This window comes from Balaenoptera musculus, chromosome 10 (assembly GCF_009873245.2).
Source record: "Balaenoptera musculus isolate JJ_BM4_2016_0621 chromosome 10, mBalMus1.pri.v3, whole genome shotgun sequence".
Classification (NCBI taxonomy): domain Eukaryota; kingdom Metazoa; phylum Chordata; class Mammalia; order Artiodactyla; family Balaenopteridae; genus Balaenoptera; species Balaenoptera musculus.
In genome coordinates this window covers 15,102,073-15,126,658 of record NC_045794.1, presented here as the reverse complement: position 1 = coordinate 15,126,658, position 24,586 = coordinate 15,102,073, and the positions used below count along the sequence as shown (strand labels likewise).

Here is a 24,586-nt window from a genome sequence, read left to right as displayed (position 1 = left end):
GGAGTCAGGCCTGGTGTGAATATCTGCATGGTTATATAATGCTCATGAACTGGGAATGCTGAAGTGGCAACTGTGTAAATAAACAGCTCTTGGGTGGCCAGGAGAAGGTCATTACATTCTAAAATGTTTTCCATCAAAACTTTACTGTTCTATTTTAAGATAATCCTTGGATCTTTCTTATGACTAAATAATTAGAGATGACACATACAATTATTAGAATTATTAAATAGTAAGAGGTTAGGAATAGACTTGAGTGGTTATACATTTTGATTTAGCAATTCTTCATTGTCTTATTATAATCATAATACAATGTAATTCACTTTTGCCATGAAATGGTTTTCTGTTCATTCTGCCTCTGATTTGCTTCTTTCCTTGTTTTTTAACCAAAATTTCAACTTTTGACAATAGAGTTTCTACTCTTTTTCTACCATTTCTACATATGGAATTTTCCAATGCTTATGGAAACAAAAGGGTAAACACGTTCTTCAGAGGTTCCTTTAATTAAACAAGGAAACAACCCAATAAATGTTTTTTTATTTCCTATGTGCTGTGTAATGAACAGAAACGCTTTTTCAAATCATAACAGCACGTGAAATAAAGTAAAATATATTCACATAGTATTGAACAAAAGTAAAAATATTTAATACACAAGTATACATTTCCTTTTATTACTTATGAAAAATACATATATACATATACACTCACATACATACATATACACACACAAACATAAACACAGAGACAGCACAACACAGAGTATCCTATTGATTTCTGAATACTAATTCTATTTCTTAATTTGTGAGATCAGGTTCTAGGTAGTCATTCCAAACTAAAAATTAACACATTGAGCATACAGAGAAACTTGTAGCCTGTATTATTCAGTTCTAACTCACTTCTATTTGAAAATGGTAGGTACAAAAAAACACGTAGCTTTTCTTGTCATTTTAAAAGAAGTACTCCTAGATAGTTTAATAAATTGTGAATGTAGTTGGTAATAGCTGAAGAATTATAATGCTATAACTTGGTACTCTTCCTCTCTTTCTTTCCTACAATGAGCCCAGTTTCAGAAAGTTAATCTGGCCACTCCTCTCTCATTTCAGCCTGTGCCTTTCTATCAGGTTCTTGGAATCTACTCAGTTTATCCTTATCCATAGCCTCCTTGAAACACAGTGTCAAAACCTCGCTTCCAAGAATTCATCTTAACTAAGCTCACTTAACACAGAAGACACTTTTATTTTCTATTCCCTTGACGGTTATTGTAATTATCTTACAATTATTGTGATATTCCTTTATAAATGTTCTTATATTGTTTCAGATTTAATTGCTTGTTTATACTTATTCATTTAAGAAAGAATGCAAACTTTCTGAGGACAGGCAATAATACTTAGTATATTTTTAAAATTGGTCCACTGCATATTTTACAGTGCTCCACACTCAGTATCATTAAATGTCTCTGAGTGAGATGAATATAGTTGTTTCTCATAGTTTGGGGGTTAATATTATCAGTTAAAACAAAGCAACCATGACCATTCATTTTAATATAGCTTTAATTTAAATGTTATTGTGCTAAAATGTATCATACATTAAAGCCTAATCTGATGTTTCTAAACTGATAGAGTACAGATCTTAAATGCTGCTGATACGTGGTCAAAATTTTTTTTTTCTCCGTAATGGAAACTGGTATTCAGTCCCAAGACTGAATTAAAATTTTGTTTACTTAAAGTTTTACATTTTTATAACTTCATTTGAATAATAAAATGCACAGATACAAGTAGGAGATTAAAAGAAAGCAAAGCTTAAAGAATAGTTAAGTCAGGGGTTTAAGTAGAACAATCTGCATTGCTGCACTTGGCATTCATGTCTCTAGAATGTACTTCTGTCTTTAGCACACTGTTCTCGTACTTTTATTTTGTCTTTATCATCTGCTCCACTAGTTTGTCCTTTGCCGTATCATTGAAAAATCTTGGACTTCTCCTATTACCACACATGATTTTAGAGTTTGTAGCATAGAGGAAATAAATAGGCCCAGAGACAGTATTTTTGCAAATGAGTAGGTGAATGAATGAACAAGCCAACTAAGCATTCTGGGGAAATAAAAATTTTGAATTATAGTCTTAGATAGAGGTGGTTATTTAATATATAGGTCAGAAATTCAATAAAGAAACCATAGTGTAATTGGAAGAGTCAATGTTCATATCTATATTAATTGAAATAAATGTACCAAGTTCATGACCTCACCCCAAAGCTTTTTATCTTTGAATAAGCTATTTAGCTTTTTGGAGGCTTAATTTTTTTCATGTGTAAAAATAACACCTTGCAGATAGAGTAGCCAAAGAGTTGCCAGGTCTAGCAAATGAACGTACACGACACCCAGTTAAATTTGAATTTCAGATAAACAATAAATATTTTTTAGCATAGGTATCTCATAAATATTGCATAGGATATACTTGTACTAAAAATTATTCCCTGTTTATCTGAAATTCAAATTTAACTGTGAATCTGGTAACCCTACTCAGAGATGACATGCTAAGTACTTGGTACTTGGTACATACTAGATAATGGTAAGAGGTGGTGAAGGTATTGGATGATAATACTTCTGTGATTGTGAGAGGCAACATAGTTTAATTAGTATTCAGAGTGGGAGCTCTGGAGTCAGACTGATTCAAATCTCATTGTCCCACTAACGGTTTGTGAGTTCCAGCATATTACTTTTTTTTTTTAACTTCTTTATTGGAGTATAATTGCTTTACAATGGTGTGTTAGTTTCTGCTTTATAACAAAGTGAATCAGCTATACATATACATATATCCCCATATCTCCTCCCTCTTGCGTCTCCCTCCGACCATCCTTATCCTACCCCTCTAGGTGGTCACAAAGCACAGAGCTGATGTCCCTGTGCTATGCGGTTGCTTCCCACTGCTATCTATTTTACATTTGGTAGTGTGTATATGTCCATGCCACTCTCCCACTTCGTCCCAGCTTACCCCTCCCCCTCCCCGTGTCAAGTTCATTCTCTACGTCTGCGTCTTTATTCCTGTCCTGACCCTAGGTTCTTCAGAACCATTGTTTTAGATTCCATATATTTGTTTTAGCGTAAGGTATTTTTTTTCTCTTTCTGACTTACTTCACCCTGTATGACAGATTCTAGGTCCATCCCCCTCACTACAAATAACTCAATTTCATTTCTTTTTGTGGCTCAGTAATATTCCATTGTTTATATGTGTGCCACATCTTCTTTATCCATTCATCTGTCGATGGACACTTAGGTTGCTTCCATGTCCTGGCTATTGTAAATAGAGCTGCAATGAACATTGTGGTACATGACTCTTTTTGAACTATGGTTTTCTCAGGGTATGTGCCCAGTAGTGGGATTCCAGCATATTACTTAATGTCTCAATTTTCTTATAACAATAGTATCCAGTGGTGGAGCTATTACATGGATTAAATGAGTTAATGCTGGTAAAATATTTAACATAGTGCCAGACACCATCAATATAAGCCCTGGATACATGCTAGTTATGACTGTGGTTTAGGTGAACCACAGTCCCACTTTGCCTGGAACTGAGGGGTTTCCTGGGATATGAGACTTTGAGTGTAAAAACCCAGAGAGTTCAGGACAAACCAACACATGTAATTTACCATTTTAGCCAGGGAAACAGAAGTCACAGATATGAGAATACATAGCAGTTAAATAATAATAATAGCAAATAATAACATCATCATCATAATAAAAATAATAGCAATTTAAGTGTTAAGGGCATTGATTATATTTCATATTTACCAGCTCCTGACTAAAACAATTCAAGGAAATCATGTTGAACTGGTTACTTTTAGGAGGATTTAAGGAGGGTAAGATACAGCCCTTGCCTTCAAGGACCTGTCAGAAGGACAGACTTTAAACAATTAATTCCCAGACAATTTGATAAGTAACGTAAACAGAAGGCCTTTGGGAATCCAGAGAAAGGCTTAACCGACTCTAGCAAAGGATGGAGAAGATTTAGAGAAGATATTTAAAATGGGTATTGAGAAATGCCAAGGAGTTTTCCAGGCAAAAGGGAAGAAAAGCATTTTTAGTATCTTCAGACAGCAGAGAGATGTGAAGGTCGGGGTATCTCCAGGCAGCAGCAGCAAGTATGCTGGTATGGTCTGACCATCAGTGCATTGAGCAAATAGTAGAAAATGAGGCTGAAAAGGCACGTGAAGGACCAAATGTAAAGGGCTTATATGCTTTTCTACTTACGTATCTGCTATGTATCTCTGTAATGTAAAATGAAAATTTAAATTAAATATGAAGCATGATGCAAAGGGAAGGTACAGATAGGAAAGATGGACTCAGGAGTCAGGTTAGTATTCAGAATTCATGCTACGTGCTCTTGTTAAAGGTCAGCTAAATTTTTGACCCCAAGTGTGTTTGCAGCCAAAGGGGAATAAGGACATTTAATGAATGTTTACTATGTGCCAAGCACTGTTCTTAACAGTATCAGTCTTCTGGTGTCTTCAAACAGTTTTTAGTCTTGCAAAGATTTTTCAAAAATTAATTTGGCTTTAAAAAGTAATATTTTTTTATTAACTTTTTAATTTAAAAAGCCAGTTTTTCTTAAGCTTTTAAGTTTAGTTTACATTTCTTATACTATTTATAAATGTAGTAAATTTTAACAATCACTTTTGATGGGGGGCAGGGGGCGTCTTTGATTAATGTTTTCCCAGTTAGAAACCTAATGCTCTTAAACATTTTGAACTTCATTTATAAATTTAGTATATTTAACTTTCTTGTTGAATAGCTCAGTAATCTGTCTTGAGAGAGAAAAATTTCCCAATATATCTTGTAGATAATATTATAAATATAGTGCACTGTTTACTCAAATATTTCATATTATTTATATAGTAGTATCATTTCAACTTAAAAAATCACAAGCCTATTTGATTACTTGGCTAATCTGTTACTCTAAAGGCTACATTCTCTTAAATATTAAAAGGAAATTAAAATGGCATATATATACATGTAATAATAATTACTACAGTGCAATTCAAATATTTCCAAATCTAGTTATAAATCTAAGAATTAAATAATGCTTTCTTAAATGTACCAAAATCTTGGTAATTGTTGAAACCTGGTGATGTATATGTGAGTAGGGGCATGGTTACGGTACTATTCTATTTTTATAAATATCTGAACATTTTCAAAACAAAAATATTAAAATGCTTTGCCATTAAAGATGCAAGCATGTTATTCCAAACAATCTTGGGATACCTTTTAAAGCAATTTTTGTGTTGCTTTCTTAGCTCAGTGAGATTTCCTAACTACCAGAGTGGTTTCGGGGTAGAACGCTGGCCAGTTGAGGCATATTTTGTAATTTCTAGGTCAATAGCTTCCAACTGAGGGAGTCTTTAAACCCATGCTCCGTAGATGCACATTAGAAATTACATAATTTTTCAAACTGACATTGGCATTCTACTACATCCTCTCATACCTGCCTCTCCCTGCCATTCCTGCCCTGCCAGCTCCCTCTCCACCCCCCACCTCTGCTCCCACAAGCTGCTTTGCCACCTAAATAAATTTTGCTTTTCTCTGGATCTTAAAATATTTAAAGGACTTTCCTTTTGGGTCCAATGACCATTACTGGTGAACCTGAGCAGGACACTGTTGGGCCCTCCTGGGTACAAAAGCCTTTCCGAGTCCTCAGTTTCTTGTTTGTAGGAAGAAGGCTTTAGCGTTCTAGACCTTCCCTGAGTTCCAAAGGGCTGATTCAAACAGTTACTAATTAGGGAAGGGAGGGAATACAGAAACAGAGGAGGAGCAGGCAATAAACAATAGTGCAGTAGGGTCTTGGTTCCTCCTCAAGGGATATACATAAAACTATGTATATATGAGTCCTTCTGCAGGAACTAAGACCCCCACCCAGGTGGAGCATGGGAACTTCAGGCTGAGCACAAGAGTCCTAGAATACCACCCTGTTACCTCACCACCAACCAATTAGAAGAAAGTCACACACCCAGCAGCCCACACCCCATACTTTGCCTTTAAAAATCTCTTCCCCCAAAACCATGGGGGGAGTTCTGGTCTTTTGAGCATAAGCCACCAGTTCTCCTTCCTTGGCCCTGCAATAAGCCTGTCTCTGCTCCAAACTCCAATGTTTCAGAGTTTGTTTGGCCTCACTGCACATGGGGCATAGGAACTTCTGTTTGGCAACACTACATCACCATCACTCCCTCCAATACCACTTATATCATAATTTTGGGTGATTTCACTATCCATGTAGATGATTTGTTCAATATCTTGGACTCTCAATTCCTTAATCTCCTTTTCTTTAATGATTTTATCTTCAGTATCAGTCGACCCCTTGTCATATACTTGACATTGTTAATATCAAAAGTTGAAAACTCTCCTTAATTTCAATTTCAGGCATCTCACTCTCCACCGACCACCTCCTATTTTTTCAGTTCACTGCTTCTGAAACTGAGCAGGACCCTATGGGGCTCCTGGGCACAGAAGCCTTCCTGTGTCCCCTGTTTCTTGTTTGTAGGGAACAGACTCCAGCCTCCATGACCCTCCCTGAATTCCAAAGGGCAGATTCAAACAGTTGCTAATCAGGTAAGGGACGGGGTGCAGAGGCAAAGGAGGAGCAGCCAAGAAACAATAGTGCAGCCTTGGGGCAGGGTCCTGGTTCCGCCTCAAGGGATACACATAACAATGTCTCTGAACTCTTTACAGAACTAAAACTCCAAACAAATGGAAGGCATTAGCATTCTTCATTCCAGAGAAGACAACCTGAGGCCAGATTAAAGGAACAAAAGAAGCTCATGAAGAGATTACCTGAGACGAGAGGAGGAGCTTCAAGATTGAGGAAGAGTAAGACGTGGAGATCAACTTCCTCTCCACAAATACATCAGAAATACATCTACACGTGGAGCTGCTCCTATAGAACACCCACTGAATGCTGGCAGAAGACCTCAGACCTCCTAAAAGGCAAGAAACTCTGCAGCTAACTGGGTAGGGCAAAAGAAAAAAGAAAAAACAGAGGCAACAGAATAGGGATGGGACCTGAACCAGTGGGAGGGAGCTGTGAAGGAGGAAAGGTTTCCACACACTAGGAAGCCCCTTTGTGGCCGGAGACTGGGGGTGGCGGAGGGGGGAAGCTTCGGCAGAAACTAACACACCATTGTAAAGCAATTATACTCCAATAAAGATGTTAAAAAAAAAAGAGATTACCTGAGAGCAGATTAAAGGAGTGCAGGCCCTGCATACACCCTAATCTTATCAGCAACCCCACACTGAACCGTTGCTATAAAACTCCTCACCAAATCCTCCCAGGTTGAGATACACAGTTTTTGATGGCATGAGCCCGCTGTGTCCCCCTTTGCCTTGCAAAGCAATAAAGCTATTCTTTTCTACTTCACTCAAAACTCTGTCTCAGAGATTCGATTTGGCACTGGTGCACAGAGGCTGAGTTTGCGGCCTCACTTCTATTACCCGAGTGCTTACAATCTTTTGTCTGCAAGGCCCCTATACTTTGTCAATTCTTTTTACTCTCCTTAACCTAGCTCATGTCCTCACTTCCTTCCTTATACAGTTTATATTTCATGGTTTATCATTATCATCTATTGTAAGCAGACAGGGTAGGGGGTCCCCAGAGAAAGAGAACCAGGCATGGCTTTCTTGACATAAGAGAAGCCATTTTTGGCCTAAGCCATTTTGTGACCTAAGCCTGGCCACAATGCTTGCTGTTAAACAGGGCTCAGTAATTAATGATCTTAAGGGAGCAAAAGAATCCAGAAACAAATGACTGTTATCAGGCAAGTGAAGTAACAATAGCAAAGACAATATATCAGTTGTAAAGACTCCCAGTTCTCTTTTAATGGTAAAGATTAGCCTGAAGCACTCAACCACCAGATCAACTGGACCCTTAGGGATGATGATGTTGACCTTTTCTGACCCTCATGACTTCAATCAACTAAAGCTTAGACTCTGTTCACCCAAGCCCCTTCTTGAATATGCATGTACCTTTCGCTTAATACTTCTCCAACTGTTCAAGAAGACACTGCTTTGGGCTAGATCCCCAGTGTTCTCCTTACCTGCTGCAAGTAATAATAAATCCTTCCTTCTCCTGATCTTTGGCTTGGTTGTGTCTTTTGGCTCAACACTCACCAAGAGGAAAACCCAGTTTTTGGGAAACATTCTCTTGCATATACCTTCAATTTCCTTGCCTCTCTTGCTTCATCATGTTATGATAAACAATACTTCTGGTTAAATCCAGCTCTCCACCTATTTCTTGGACAGGGAGAAAAACACACAAGCATGCTGGTTGTCCCTCTTTTTAATTATAAGCTGTAATTTCAAGTAGGCCCATTCCTCAAACCTCCAACATCAACTACCCCATTCAAAGATGGTCTTGTTTCCTTCATTCCACAAGCAAGTACCACTACCTCTACCCACCTACCTGTTCCTATCTACTCTTCATTTTTTTTCCTGTTACTTTGTATGAACTCTGTGTATTAATCCTCTTGTGCCATAGATTCTGTTCCTTATCATTACTTAATGATGTCGCATCAGAAAATTTCTCACTTTCTCTTGTCTCATAAATGTTGCCCTATTTGATTCTTCCCATCAGTATATAAAAAAGCTGTTGTTTCTCACATTCTAAGAAAAACCACAATGCTCATTTTTGTTATCCCATTTCTCTTCCCCCTTCCCAGCAAAACTCCTAAAATCATTATCTTTGATATCTCTCCTTCCATTATTTCTTGAATCTATTCCTATGGCTTTTATCTCCACTGCACTGCAAACTGCTTTTTCAGTGACCTGCAATGACCTCCATGGTACTACTCTGATCTCAGTGCTACTTAACCTATTAGTAGCACTTGACAAAGTTGGTCATACCACTTTTATTTCTATACTTTATTTAATGTTGCAGGAGTCCATGCTCACTTGGCTTATCTTTTACCTCTCGCCCTGCTTCTGCTTCTTTTTAGTCTTCATTTCTGCTTCTGCCTTATCTCTTTGACTTTTAAATGTTGGCTTGACCATGACATCATGTCTGCTAATAGCTTTAAACCTCATCTTTGTGTTGATAATTCCCTCATTTTTATCTGTAGTCCAGATAAAGATGTCCAGCAGTTATTTCAGATTTTAATAGGTCCAGAGTGATCTTTTGATATTTTTTTCCCACCCTTAGAAATATGCTCTCTTGAAACTCTTCTTTCAGTTGTTCAAGCAACAGCCTTGGTATCATAATTCAATTGTGTCTCTTATACTCCTCATCCAATCCATCAGAAAATTCTGTTGGCTTTATTTTCAAAAATATATCTAGAATTCAACCATTTCTCACTCCTTCTGCTACTATATCCTAGTCTAAGACACTACGATCTCTCATCTGGATTACTGCATTAGTCTCTTAATTGGTTCCTTGTTCTTGCCATTACTTTTCCTCAGTCGATTTTCAACACAACACCCAGAATAATTATGTTAATATATAAGCCAAATCATGTCTTTCATCTTCTCAGAATCCTCTGATGACTTTTCATCTCACTTAAAGCCAATATTCTTATAACAGTGAGGCAGAAATTTTTACATAACCTGCCCCCACCTTCACCTTTTTCCCAGCTGACCTCATTTCCCACTATTCTTCCCCCTTTTCAAGTTAATCCAGCCACGCTGGCCTCATTGTTTTTTCTCTAACACCCCAAGTACACTTTGAGTATGCTATTTCCTCTTCCTGCTATCCTCTCCTTTTAGATACTTAGATAATCCATTTCTGTACTTCATTGAGGTCTTTTTCCAAATACCACCTTTTTAATAAGGCCTTTCCTTGCTACTCTACCTTAAAATTGCAATTCCCCTGACTCTTGTATTCCTGTATCTCCTGATTGTTTCATTTTTCTCCCTAGCTCATATCAACATCTTTTAAGCATATATCTTATTTCTCTCAAATGCTACATAAGGAAGGGCAGGGATTTTTGTCTGTTTTATCCATTGCTGTATCCCTGAAGACTACAGCATGACCTAACTAATGGAAGGTGCTTAATAATTACCTATTTAATGAGTAAGTCTTCCTATGGGAGAGGATCACATTTCTTACAGATATAAGCCTGACACCTGGTTGGATTCTCTGTATCACAAGGCTCTCCAACTCTGTCTTCCCAAATCTGATATTACATTAATTCTCACAACAACCTTCTGAAAGTAAATATTATTATTATCATTTTTTATCATTTTTAATGCCTGAGAAAAACTGGTCTCATAAAATTGAAGTACCTTGCTGGAAGTCAGACACCTAGAAAATAGTAGAAACCAGGTTTTGCATCCAGGTATATTGATGTGGATCCTAAACTATTAAGTATTACCCTGTGAGTTAAGAGAGCCAACATTTTCATATGTTGAAAACAAACTGGTTGTTTTGGAGAAGCACAAGCTTTCCTGATATTGATAATAAAATAAAATTTATCTTATGGGTCATTAAATATAGTTTAGGATTAAGGAATTTGATCTTTATCTTACAGACATTTTTGAATCACTGAATTGGGTGGATGAAATAATAAACAATAGCACTATTAGTAAGGAAATGATGATGTCCTAAGCTAAGGTTTTAGTGGAGATGGAGAGAAGTGTACTAATTCATGAGACATTTTTTAAGTGACTTGGTAGATATAGAGGGTGTTGGAGGAAATCAACACAGATACAGAATGAGTGGATAGGAAAATTGATAGGTCAGTCAAACTATGAGTGGTTGCATGAGCCTGAAGAAGGGAGTAGAGTTTCTATTGACACTGAACACCAGGTTTAGTATGTGCAGTAAAGTCAAAATGTGAAAAGGTTAATATGAGGTGCCATTCCTAGTGATGACAAGATTTAATATGTAGCCATGGAAAGGAGTTACTGAAGTGTGAAGGTGCTAAATTTTATCGGTGAAAAAGGATGCCAAGGGTTCTTGAGGCTCGGGGTTTTTAGCTGAATCATCCATTTAGAAACGAAACCATCCAGAATGGTGGTAAGATGTGGGATAGTGAGAAACACAAGGAATGGTGTCCCAGAAGTTTTCCCACGTACATAGTTTTCCCATTTACACTTAGGTGAAATGTGCGTGAACTAGACCACAGAGTTACAGATATATGCCCACTTATCTGACAAAATACTTCAGTTGGGGAGTGCTATATTCCAACAAATAAAATATCATCATTTGATTTAAAAAAAAGGGAAAGAAGGGAAGCCAGAAGAAGAAATATTTGTTAAGGCTAGAAGCTGTACAAGGAATATTGCATAGTTTTATGTCATTTCACCCTCAAAAATCTCAATTCTTTCAATTATTGACGTATTCAACATATATTTATTAAGTAGCTATAAATGACAGGTCCTATCAGGTACTATGGTAAGTATTTTATTTACTTACTTATGGTAAGTATTTTATTCTTATTTTGCAGATGAGGAAATGGAAGCTCAGAAATTTTAAGTCGATTGCCCAGGACCAAAAGTGCTTGATATGTCATATCAGAGATCCCCAGGTGCTTCAATATAAAACACCAGAAATGGGGCTTCCCTCGTGGCGCAGTGGTTGAGAATCTGCCTGCTAATGCAGGGGACACGGGTTCGAGCCCTGGTCTGGGAAGATCCCACATGCCGCGGAGCAACTGGGCCCGTGAGCCACAATTACTGAGCCTGCGCGTCTGGAGCCTGTGCTCCGCAACGAGAGAGGCCGCGATAGTGAGAGGCCCGTGCACCACGATGAAGAGTGGCCCCCGCTTGCCACAGCTGGAGAAAGCCCTGACACAGAAACGAAGACCCAACACAGCCATAAATAAAATAAATAAATAAAATTAAAAAAAAAAAAAAAGAAAACACCAGAAATGATAGGTACAGTGTCACGCAGAATTTGGAGCACCTGTTGGACCTAACTTTATGTATAGGAATAACAATAATTTCTTCAGGATAGTCATTGCTAAGGCTCCTGGTTACAGGAAAGAGAAAAGAGAAATATCCAATCTTCACTTCTCATTAACCAATTGGAAGGAATTGCCAGCTATAACCCTGAAAGTGAAACCTGTATAAATGGTGCTATTTTACCTCTAGAACAAATTATCTCATTTTTGTCACACGCTCAGTAATAAGGTTTATTATAGACATTTTATACCAAATGAATAAGTCATTCAAGATTTAAAAATCTGACTAAATTATGAAAAAGTCCACGACAACCACCAATCACATTTTCTTCCCCATTTCATGAGATGTTTCAGTGATTTCCTATCTTTTCTTGGATAGTCTACAATGCTTTCCTAGTGTGGAAGGTTTAGCAATGTTTTAGTGATCCATTCTCCTGCTGTTGTAAGGGGTTCTTTCTTTAGTTCTTTGCCTTTGAAATTCCCAACTTCTTAAGTGGGTACAATTTTGCATTTGCCGTTCACAGTCATAACCCTTTAAAATAACCAAAGGATTGATGAAAATTTTTACTCATATCTTCTTCTTCTGAACTGTGCTAGCAGGCAGTTGAGTGATGTGAGTGATATAGATGTTGGCTGTTGAAACGTAAAATCATGTATCAACAGGCAATCTGTGAATGTTGCTAGATTCCTTTGTCTGTTAAATTTCTCTGAAAATAAATGATGCACATACTCCCAACTTTTTCTGACACTTAAAATGTTTCAAGATACTTTTCTCAACAGGTTTCTAAACTAATTTGTCTACACAGTGATTTTTCTTGTCCCACTTCCATGCATTTCAAATTCTATTATTAAACTTCAGTTATAAATTTGAAATGGAAAAAAAGAAAGAAAGAACAATGGTAGGAGTGAGGAGTCAAATGACAACAATCCAAGATCTAAATTCAATGCAATGATTAATTAGTGATATAGCCTTGGGAACTGTAATTTTATGTTTCTAAATGAATTCTTATGTGTTCTAAATGACTCAAAAAATACACCCTTTAGATGTACTAAATATATATTAAGGATTTTGATATATATGATCTCAATTAATTTTAACAACTATCAGGCACAATTATATTTCTTTTACAGATTATGAAAAAGATCAGGCAGGTTAAGTAATTTTTCCGAGATCATTCAGCTAGTAGAGACCTGAGTTGGAATTTCTATTCAAGTACATTTTCCTCCAAATCTTGTTCTCTTACTATGACATTATTCTGCCTTTTATTGTTATTGTTATATCTTTCATAATATTTAAGTGGCTTGGCAGATCATAATGGATGAGGTGCAGGGTCAAATTTTGGCTCTTCTACTTAGTAGCTTTGCATATTTAGCCTTTTGAGTGGTATTTTTTTCATCTGAAAAGTGGAGATAACAGAGTTGTTTGAATTAATGAAAGAGTATTTGAAACGACTAGCATATTATTTAGCATTAATCATATTATACCATGTCTACCATAAGGCAATGTTGTCATGACAAGAACGAGTATTGAAAACAGAGAGTTGAATGATGAGAATTTTTAGTAATACTCTCCAAGTCAGAGCCATACTAGAGCTGATAAACCTTAGTATTCTAGTCTCCATAGCAGAGAAATGACAGTAAAATATTCCGAAGGATTATCCAAGTCACCATCTGGTCACCAATTCAGTTCATGAAGCTCCTTGATCCTGGGATGGGGTTCTCTGGACACTTAGCACAACTCTTCCCAAGAATGAATAAGTGTGAATGAACACACTGAATTTGGTTTCATAATCCAGTCAAAGAGGACTTAAAAATCGTTGAGTGAAATGTTTATAATTAATTTGTCGAGACAACAGAGTTGAAAAATAAACTCCAGCATCTCTAGTAGCTTCCTGAAATAGCTAGGAGGGTTTAAGAAACCACATTACTTAAACCATGTTTATTATAACTTGTTTATATTTTCCATTCCTTTCACAAAATAGCTATAAATTTTGTATAAAATAGACCCTCAAAAAAAACCTTGGAGAATAGATGAATGAAAGAACGGATGACTAACATAATACTCTCTTTCCTCAGTATACTTCTTATGCACTTTCCTGTCTCTGTTCTCTGAAGTTCCCTTGTCTACCTGTTCAGCTGCTGCTACAACATCTAGTAACTGAAGCTCTAGATTGAGTCTTGAGATATTTTCAGTCATCAATCAATTTACGTCAATCAATCAATTTATGAGCAGCAGCCTCTCTAAAAGTGATGTTAAATTTTACTTAGAAGAAAATAATAAAAGTTCCATCATTTTGGTAAATTAATGACATTTACAGTACCTTAGGAAATATACACAGTGCCCAATTTAAAAAGGAAAGTGATGCATACATTAGGATTCCTTCCTTTAACAACTTCAGATGACTAAACTCAAGCAAGATACACCAATTATTTGACATTCTGTCAAGAGTGGTTAGTGTACCAGGCAGACTGTCAAATCTGAAGACAAACACTATTTGTGCAAGCTGTTCACTCATCTTTGGTCAAAAATGAATCATACATGCCAAAACAAGAACAAGAATTTTAAGTTATTAAACATGACAAATATTTAATTGAAGTATCCAAGTCTACATTTTCTTACAGATAAAAGCAACACACATGAAGCTCTTTAGACAAGAAAAATAAAGTAACTGTCTTTCTGTTGTAACTACAATAATTGTACACAAATGAAGTAGAAAATTGAGTTAGAAGAAAAGCAAGAAAAATCTCCATTCAACTTTTTCAAAGAGTGATCTTTGATGAGCAAAGATAGGAAGTAAAATAGGGCCTGATAAGAAAGGACTTACTCAGTAACTGACACAAAACAAAAAGAACTAAGAATCTTCACAGTCCAGAAAAACAAATAAACAAACAATCAAACAAAAAAAACCTGGAGAATATAGGAGCCAGCAAAAATCAGAAACTGTTCAGTAATTCCCCAAACCTCATAGAAAGTCTCAATACAGAAAATTATATTTTAAAAGTTTGTAATTGGCTGCTTGGCAGGGTCTCCCCATAAAACACTTCTTGCCAAATCACTAGATATAGCCTTTCATTTTCAATCAGGGTTTTAAGAAACAGCATAGTTAAGTCAGTAAAAGCACCTCACACTATGAACCCAATCAGTAACACCTGATACCTCTTCAAAAAATTTATTCCAGACTCTCATATTTTTCCATAAGCCATTTAGCTCAACTTCCTCCAATTCCAGAGCAATAGGGGAGTCTATTATTTAAAGGGAGCAAAAGTGATTAGCAGAATACCAATGGCCAACTCTATATGTTTAGTATAGTATGACTTGTGCTGATTGCTTGCTGTTTTAAAATGCAGTGGTCCAGATAATTTAACCTGTAGGCAGTACAAATGTATGTGGTATGATTATTTTTTAAACTTCATTCAAGTACTTACTGAGTGCCAATAATATGTACTATGTGCCATGTTCTGTGTTAAGGATGTATGGTCAGGATAGAGCCTCACACTCCAGAAAGGGAACATAGGGTTTTATCTACACCAAATCTATTCTCCCCTTCACACCTGAATAAAGAATCTGATTTTGTTCAGATATCATAACCTTCAGAGAAGATGACCAGTTTACAGATAGACTCTCAATATTCTAAATCAACTGGGTAAGCCAACTCACTCATTTGCCATCTAATTAGGTTATTGGCTCAGGATGACATGCAGCCCAATTCTGGCAAATCATATAGGAAGTTAACTCTACTATGGGATTTATAGAAAACTTTTCTTGTTGGAGAGGGATCAGTGCCTTTTCTTTTGCTGTATGGTGTCATGTATGCATGTGATACCAACTATGGCAGTCTTCTTGTAACCATGATGTGAAATGAACTAACTAAAGACAAGTCAACACACTAAGGATGACAGAGCGGAAAGATCAAAGAAACTGAGTTTAACACAAAATCAGGCAGCTGCTGCAATAAAAAACTCCAGAACCACCCTACTAGCAAACTTCTTATGTGAGATAATTAATTTTTCATATCATTTAAACCAGTTGAATCAGGATTTTCTGTTTCTTGCAGCCCAAAGTGTCTTAAAGAAAAGGGAAACGGTGAAGTAAATGAAAGTATGCAAAATGTTAATAAGTGCATTGGCAGTGTGTATAAGCGCTGAGGTTGGAGACATTTTCAAAGAGGATAAAAATTTGAGTTGAGTCCTAAAAGACTCTGTAAACAACAGGACAGTTGCATTTCAAGCAGAGGGAAATGCAATACGCATAGTCATCAAGGCATGAAAGACCTGAAAATTTGAGTAACTACTTGAGAATAGAAAAGACTATTTTGGTTGTAGAAAACCATACAAGATGGGAAGGGAGGTAGATGGAGTTGAGATCATGAAAATCTACTGCAAGGTCATATTAAGGGAGAAGAGATTAATGTCATAGTTTAATAATTCTAAACCCTGTAAGCAGAAAAAGGTGACTGGAATTATGGAATTATGCTAGCCAGCTGGAGGTTCCCTAGGAACTAGAGCCTACTTTATGAGTTAGGGATCAAGTGGTATTACACAAATATTTTTCTCAGAGCAGTGTGAAGGATGGATGGGCTGAAAACAGGAAAGAATGGAAGGGAAGAAAAACAATTAGGAGGCTGTAGTCCAAGTAGGTAACACTGAAGGCTTGAGATAAGGTGCTGGCCATGGAGATAGAGAAAGGACAAATCAAAATATATTTTTGAGAACAACAGTTAGGACTTAAGGACTGCTGAATGAGGAAGATTGCTGGGTAAGAAAAATGCCTCCCAGATTTTCTATGTTAGATGATTTGCTGGTGAGCATAAACCAGGACACTGCATATAAAAAAAGACAGTTTGGGAATGGTAGGGGCAAGGATTGAAAGAGCAGAGAGTAGAAATGTTTGATTCAATTTTGGACCTCTTGAGCTAAGATATCAGTACCCACCAAGCTACATAAATATCTTAATAATGAGCCCTCCAGGTAAAATGGTTACAAAATGTACCTATAGGTTAAATCTCTTGGAAATATTATAGAATTGTTAGAGAAAAGCTACTTTTAGAGGATGTCTGTCAAAATGATGATTCTTAATCAGGTAGTTAGGTAGCAGTATTTTTTATCTGTTGAGACAATTTCAGTTTTTGAAAAGAAAGCCAATTAATACATGTAAAGGTGAGTACTGGTTTTCTTTTCAAGTCCTCCTTATCACTTAATGGCCAAATTTCTTGAGTCATCTATATGGCTTTTACCTCTGTGGCAGACCCTGCTCTGGGTTTACCAGATCCAACAGCATTTTGCTTCTGTATATAGATGTACACCTGGTCTGCTTTCCTATACTCCCTTGCAGTGGGTGGGGCCTTCTTACTGACTTCCCACCTATGGAATATAGGCCAAAGTGGTGTGTGCTACTTCTAGGCCTGGCACCTAAAAACATCTTCGACATGATGCTCTGATTCTCTCCCTTTCTTTATCTGGGTCCAGCACCATCAACGTGCTGATACGTTCCTATTCCTTGTCACCAATCCAGATCTTTTTCCTGCTCTTCTTCATTGACAAACAACAAAAATTAAGCAGTATAATGATGTTTTTCAAGGTCTTAACCCAAATCTGTAACATAAACTATGACAGAGAGGAGCTGATATTATTATAAGGAAATCAGATTACTACCTAAGGAAGCAATGATGTAATTGTATGTGGCTATTAAACGAAAAATTGCGAGAGACTGGATTAGAAAGTTTAGTTCCCAAAGGCCAGATGTCTGAGTTCCAATTTTTGAGGTCAGTACGTATATACAAAATGTGCATTTTTACAACTCTTCACTTATTTAACAAAATAGAAGAACTTAAAGGGAAAATAATTTAAACTAGGTATACATTTAAGGTGGAGCTCTGTTCCTCGTTTTTGCATGGATCTATGGAAGAGCTTTGTATCAGATTCTATTTTCATATACATTTAATAGGAGTAATAAGACTTAAATGATATTAGAAAATAACTTAAAAATTGTATTCTGTTTTTTAATAAATATTTTTTACTAAAGGAACTACATATAACTTCTATTATATAAAATAAAAATAAAACAGACAGAAACAATTGTTCTTATATTACACCTTAACTAGAAAACTGTGCTAATGAATTTTACAGATTATTATGTAAAATGTAAACTTTCTTACAAATAGCCATCACTATTTTTTTCAGGTTGGTTGGAGTACAGAAAAGCTGTCGTTAGTTTAGTGAATTGCTCATTGTAGGGATTTTATCTTGTGTATACTTTTCTGAGAATGACAGGGTGAAAGATGATTATAACAGATCGATATTAAATGACAACAAGACATATCTTCCCCTTACAAAAAAGTGAAGCAATAATTTATTATTTATTACACTGTAAAGGTAAAAAGGTGAATTAGTAGCAATATAATGATTCTAGAAGGTAAAGGATTGAGGCTTTAAAACCTCCTATTGATTCTGTATCATGCATGCCCTATTACACCACAGTAACTCCCTGAAGTACAGCTCTTTACTCTCATTTCAGGGAGTGTTCCAGACATCAAAGCAGAGAGAGCATTTACCTCCTTTATATATTCATTTGTATGCCTTTATCAGTATTTAACTCTGACAGAATGGGAGCGCAGTTGAGGCTTTTTTATTTACCTGATGGCCAGACTTGCCTCTCTGCCTTGTGCTTATATTTGGAACAGGTCATGGGCAAAACTGTAAAATGGACAGAATCTGTTGTCAGCTTCCTCCTTCTACTCTGTCCCTGCCACAGAGCCTGTGGGCTTTTTCCTGCTGCCTGGATGCTAATGTGTTGTTAGCCTGTGAGCTTCTTTAGGCAAGGACCATTCTAGTCTATCCTTTTGTTTAAAATTAATTTTTATTGGAGTATAGTTGATTTACAATGTTGTGTTAGTTTCTGCTGTACAGCAAAGTGAATCAGTTATACATATACATATATCCACTCTTCTTTAGATTCTATTCCCATATCCTTAATAGTTCAACAATGTCTAACGTCTCAACATTTGTCACACAAATGAACAAATGATAAACTAATTCATCATAAGCATTACGTTCTGAATATATATACTTTTTACATGAGAAGAGAAATTCTGGGAGGGAACAACATTAACCTAAAGGAGTGACTTGCTAATGAGAGAATTTCAGACACTGGGGAGACATATTTAGGAGAGGGGGTGAGGGGAACATAGGACTTCAAATCACATGATGCAAAATTTCCACATTATTTTGCTTTATTTAGAGTAGTCCCTGATTTCAGAAATTGCCCCAAAATTCTAGATAAGTTTAGATTGTTGAGAAAATGAATGGGCAGATTTCGCATCATCTCAATTTTATGCATAGTATATTACAGCTCACGTAGTCCTTTAATACCATGGGCCACCTCAGAAAGTCCTCGTGATCCCAGAGACACCACGGCCTTAATTCACTCCATGGTTCTCCCAACTGGTCCAGCAGACATTGCATCAGCTTGTTTTTCAGGCCCGAATTCCCGACTCAGGTTAGTCCCTGACTTCTGCTCACATTCTCCCTCCAATCCAGTTTTGACTTCACTAGTGATATGCATTGCCTTGTACCTGATTGGGCTAATGTTCTGACATCGTTCTAGTCTTGCCAAATTTGTTTGGCATCAAGACGCACTGACTGCTCAAACAGCCCTCTTATGTCACAAGTCTGCATGTACCCAGTTGGGCAACTTTGTCCTATTCATTCATTCAGTAAAGATTTATTTAGTATTTGTCAAGTGCCAAGTACTGTCCTAGGTGCTTGGCTATATCAGTGAATAAAACAGAAAAAAATTGCTGCACTTAGAGAGTTTGCAAATGCGTGTTTCATCTCAGGTTATCCCCACACTTTGAAGGGAATGCTTTCAGAGTTCTGTAGGATAGGCCTTAAAAAACAATTTATACAGATTTCGATTCAAAATGGTTCTCCTGGAGCTCATTCAATCAAACTAGTATTAGGAGTATGAAAGAGTGCAATATTGCTGTTCCATTTGTGACACATCCCTAGCATACTGATGTTCCAATTTTTTAAAAACACATATTTAAATTCTTTTTCTTCAATAAAGAAATGCTTATCTTAGGTAAGCTTCCCTAGAACAGACTATGAGACAGGAATTAAAGTGAATGTGATTTACTGAAGGAGTGCTCTTTAGGAAAAAACCTTTAAGGAAGTAAGAGAAGCATTGTAGGGGAGGGGAAGGAGTTAACCAGGAGGTCAGGTCAAATCTAGCTTTGATTCATCCCTGGGGAGGTTCTGGAATGTAAATTGTACCTTAAAGATTTCCCACTTCCCAGGCCAGGTAGCTATGTTAGCAGAGAACAACTCTCCAGAGAAGAGGCAGTTGTCAGTTGGCAGTCAATATTCACAGAAACTGCAAGATGGGTCCACCAGCCAGGTAAAGGGGATTTGGCTAGAGCACTAACAGTGCCTTTGAGAATGCATTGAATTCCCAGCATGTGAAAATACTGACAGCCTTAAAGAAATTTTTATGGTTTCGTGATTTTAAGAACATTTTTTCCAGCACCTCTTGAGCTCCCGACATTGGTGTGATTAGTATGCTGATGAGTATGACATGACTGCATCGTTAGCCACTCTACGGACTAGGAGTGGAAGCAGACAGGGGAACAGAAGCGTTAAGGTCGTGTGACATGACATCGGCTGCGTCATGCAGAGTATACTCCGGGACACAACATGGGAGCAATACTCAACCAACCCTGGAGAGTGGCTGCGGAGAGGGTCAGGGAAAGCTTCCTGCATGATGTGACAGCAGAGCCAATCTAGTCAGAGCCCTTCATACAGTCCTTTCCTTGCTGTATATTTCCTGTGGCTGCCATAACAAATTAATACTAACTGATGTCTTAAACAATAGAAATTAATCTCACAGTTCTGGACACCAGAAGTTTGAAATCAAGATAGGCTGTACTCCCTTTCAAGGCTCTAGGGGAGAATCCTTCCTTGCCTCTTCCAGCTTCTGGTGACTCGGGACAATCCTTGGCTCTGGGCTTTATTGACTCCATCTCCACATGGCCTTTTCTGTTTGTGTGCATCTTCTCCTCTGTCTCTTATAAGCACACTTGTCATTGGATTTAGGACCCACCCTGATAATAAAGAATGATTTAATCTCAAGATTTTAAATTTAATTACATCTTCAAATACCCTTTTTCCGAATAAGGTCTTAGTTACAGGTTCCTGGAGTTAAGATGTAGGTATATCTTTTGGGGAGCCCCATTCAACGCAATATCTCACTATCAGCTAGTGACAGCTGTTTGTTTCTTATTCAAAACGGAAAGGGGCACTGAGTTTGAGTTTCTATAATTGTTATATGATGGGGGAGGGGCCTCCTAGTTGTGAACTCCAGATGCTACTATACCCATTTACAGTCACCTTTTAGGGTGCAAATTGTGATTGAAAGCTTTTAAACCTTCCCAATCCAAAGCTTACTGTTAACTCCCGTTCCATGAAAAATAGGGGATACTCATCCTACATCACCCTTCCAACAGTAACTCCAAGTCAATTTCCCTTTTCAGGAAGGCTACCCACAATGATGGCAAGTAGTCAAGATGGTTTCTGTGCAAGCCTGTTTATTCATAACTCAGTATCTGATGAGGCAACCTTCTGATCAGTGGCAGTGACAGGTGGAAGCAGTGGATGGGGGGAGAGCTATTTAGGAGGTATAGGATTATAGGGCTTGGTAAACAACTGGGCATATTCGTGAGAAACGGGGAAGATCCAGAAAAACCTCCAAGACCTGAGTGAGCAGGGTAAGTTGTTGCGTTCAGTGTTGAAAATGCTGAATATGAGGAAGCAGGAGCTCACCCGAGTGGAAAAAAATCATTAAACTGATGTCTGATGGATCTCTACCTTTTTTTTTTACATTACAGGGTATTGGCTTTTGTTGTTGTTGTTTTGTTTTTTAAGGAAAGATATATTGAGAATATTTTTAAGTGTATCATGCAGGGTCTGAGCTGCATCTTTAAAGTTTTAACTCAATACTTTACACAAATCACTATTCTACAAACAGAAGTCCCCTAAATATGATGCTATGCACCAGCAGCTATTATTTTTTAACTCCAAGATATATTCTAAATATATGTAACGTTCTTTGATGCTTAGGATATTTTGCCTGATTCTTAATTTTTATTTAAGTTTTAAAAGAATGTGGGTATTTTAAAATTTCCCTCCATGTTTTCCTTTTCCATATTTTCACAAATTAAGCATTCAGAAATAAGCAGTCCATTTATAACTTATATTCTTTTCTAGCCCTTCTTACTCATAACTTATATTCTTTCCTAGCCCTTCTAACTTACTTTCTTAAATCAGTGAGAAGAGAAACGGGCTTTGTTATTGGTTTTTCTCTTTTTTATAAGGGTGAGAACTATACTTAGAAAGTCTTTCCTCCTAACTTCCTTGGAAACAGTGACTTTATTGTATTTATTGTGAATCTGCAAGTATGACATTGATTGACAACTTTGCACTCATTGTTGTCTTTCAAATTACTCCACTTTTCACACCCTTTTAGCAGGTGAAGAACTTACTAAGGTGGCTCTAGAATTAGTATTATAACAATCAATGTATTAGGATAAGTCCTTAATATTTTATTCTATTTTTTTAAAATTATCTTTCTATATGCTTTTTTACTTTATATATTTTATATTATGTTTTGGTTCAAATATTTAAATCAAGATTGTTAGGTGGTCATGTTATTTTTTAATATACCTTCATTTGAATAAACATATGTTAAAAAAAGTGAAAAGTGAAAAAAATTGAAGTTTTAAGGGAAATAAACATTGGGGTTAGTGGAGTTCTAGCATTATTATGACAGTGAAACACCAACAAGTGTATCCATTTAACTTCCCTTAGCACCAAAGTAGCTGATCGAAAAATGGTAGGGAATAAGACTTAATTCAGAGCTGGATAAGAGAGTCTATTTAGTGAAAGGCCCACTGTTGGCCAATGTATCTGATGCTTAATTATACTGACATACTAGAGGAAAATGCCCTAGCATTTCTATTAGGAATCTGAAATGAAAATGAAATTCAGCATCAAATCAAATATTAGTGCTTGACAATTCCTTGTATTTCTATTTTGCTATGAAATCCTTGAGTCATTATCATGGGAAGAGTGATGTCAACATGAGTAATGTTTTTTGAAGCAGAAAAACATGATATTCAAAAATGATATTGACTTCCTTTTTTTCTTATTAAAGTTCTCCACTAGCAATTGAAGCCAATAAATGATGCTTGTTATACATATGTGAGGACAAAGGATAGATTCAATTTCATCCTTAGGTCACTGACATTTGTAATTGCTAAAATTTTTGTGTGGATTTACAATGTTATAATAAAAGTAGGGAGAACAGCATCCAAAGAATATCTTGTTCAGTAGGATCAGGAGCGGGTTATGATGGGAGGAATTCTGAGATCTCTTAAATAAGTTTGACTTCTCCACTAATAATATTCAAAATTTATGCTTTGGGAAAAGTTTAGTGCTGTAGGAATTTTTACCTTAAAGAGCACATATTGGTCTTTAGACCCCACTGTTTATAACTAATGTTGTACAGAAATTGCTTTTAAAGCATACACTCTTCCAAAACATACACAGTCTTATAACTAGATTTTATATTGAAATATTCAGCAAGTAGACGTGATCACACGTAGACCTTGTGATTTAAAGCTATAGGAAAGGTATCATCCAGATTTAAAATTCTGGTTGGATTTAAAGAGCAGCAACGGTACGAAAGGAAGATTTTGAAGATGATGACAGTTAAATTATACTCATAGATAAAAATAACCTTGACAAAGACTCAAATTTGGCTGAATTTTAAGTGGAAGTTTGTATCAATTACAAGGGAAAGCTGCCCCACAGAGAAAAGTTGACAATAAAAGAAGGCATCCTAACCTATTTTGGTTAATCTTACCAGTAAAGACGATGGGCAATCTGGATGCTTTGCAGTGAGCGGTGTAACAGAAGTTGCACTAGAGGACTTTCAAGGTTCCATTCAAACTTGACAGCCTGAAATAAGAGATACAATTAGTTTCCTTTTTTTTTTTTTCTCAGTAACAAAATTATAGCAGAATACAAAGGGACCTAAGAGTCTTGAGAAAGACAGGGAAAACAGCATCAACGTTTTAACAAAATGTTTATATTTGATAGCTTTATTAGCTGGTGTGTAACTAATAACAGAGCATACACACAACACACAATTGGGGGTGTGTAGTCTGCTTCCTTTCCTTATTTTTGCTTTAGTATCACAGGATAATAAATAGGAGCAGGTTGTTGGTGGAGTTCAACCATGCCTAGGAAGAGAATCTTGGCACAAAAAATAATATCATGAACAGTGTCTTGGACATAAAAATGGCATTATTAAGCAGTAGATGTTTCTCTTCTTTTGGAGATGAAATTAATACACACTCAAAGCCTTAACTGAAATCACCAACTGAGTATTAATCTGCAGGCTTTGAAGCTTTCCTTATAGGTTTCAAAGCTGACTGTTGCCACCATAATTCACCCATCCCCAAATCTCCCATGCTTTCATCTGCACTGGGAACAACTTACTAATGTTTTCTAGTATACCCAACCTGGTGGGAAACACAATCATCAATAGCAACCTTTGATCTCCTTAGGGACCTAATTCAGACCTCCACCCACATTCTACAGGGACTTTACCATAGGCAGTCAGTATCTGGGCCCTCATCATCTCAGGAATCTGAATAAG

General features: G+C 36.7%; 1 protein-coding gene across 2 annotated transcripts in view; it reads right to left on the bottom strand.

The window, feature by feature from the left end:
* PIK3C2G (phosphatidylinositol-4-phosphate 3-kinase catalytic subunit type 2 gamma) overlaps positions 1 to 24,586 on the bottom strand; it is a 354,208-nt gene that overhangs the window by 190,434 nt on the left and 139,188 nt on the right. For both annotated transcript variants that reach the window (XM_036866811.1, XM_036866810.1), the window contains exon 17: positions 23,789 to 23,883. In XM_036866811.1, coding sequence (XP_036722706.1) covers positions 23,789 to 23,883 — 95 coding nt within the window. The remainder of the gene's footprint in view (positions 1 to 23,788; positions 23,884 to 24,586) is intronic.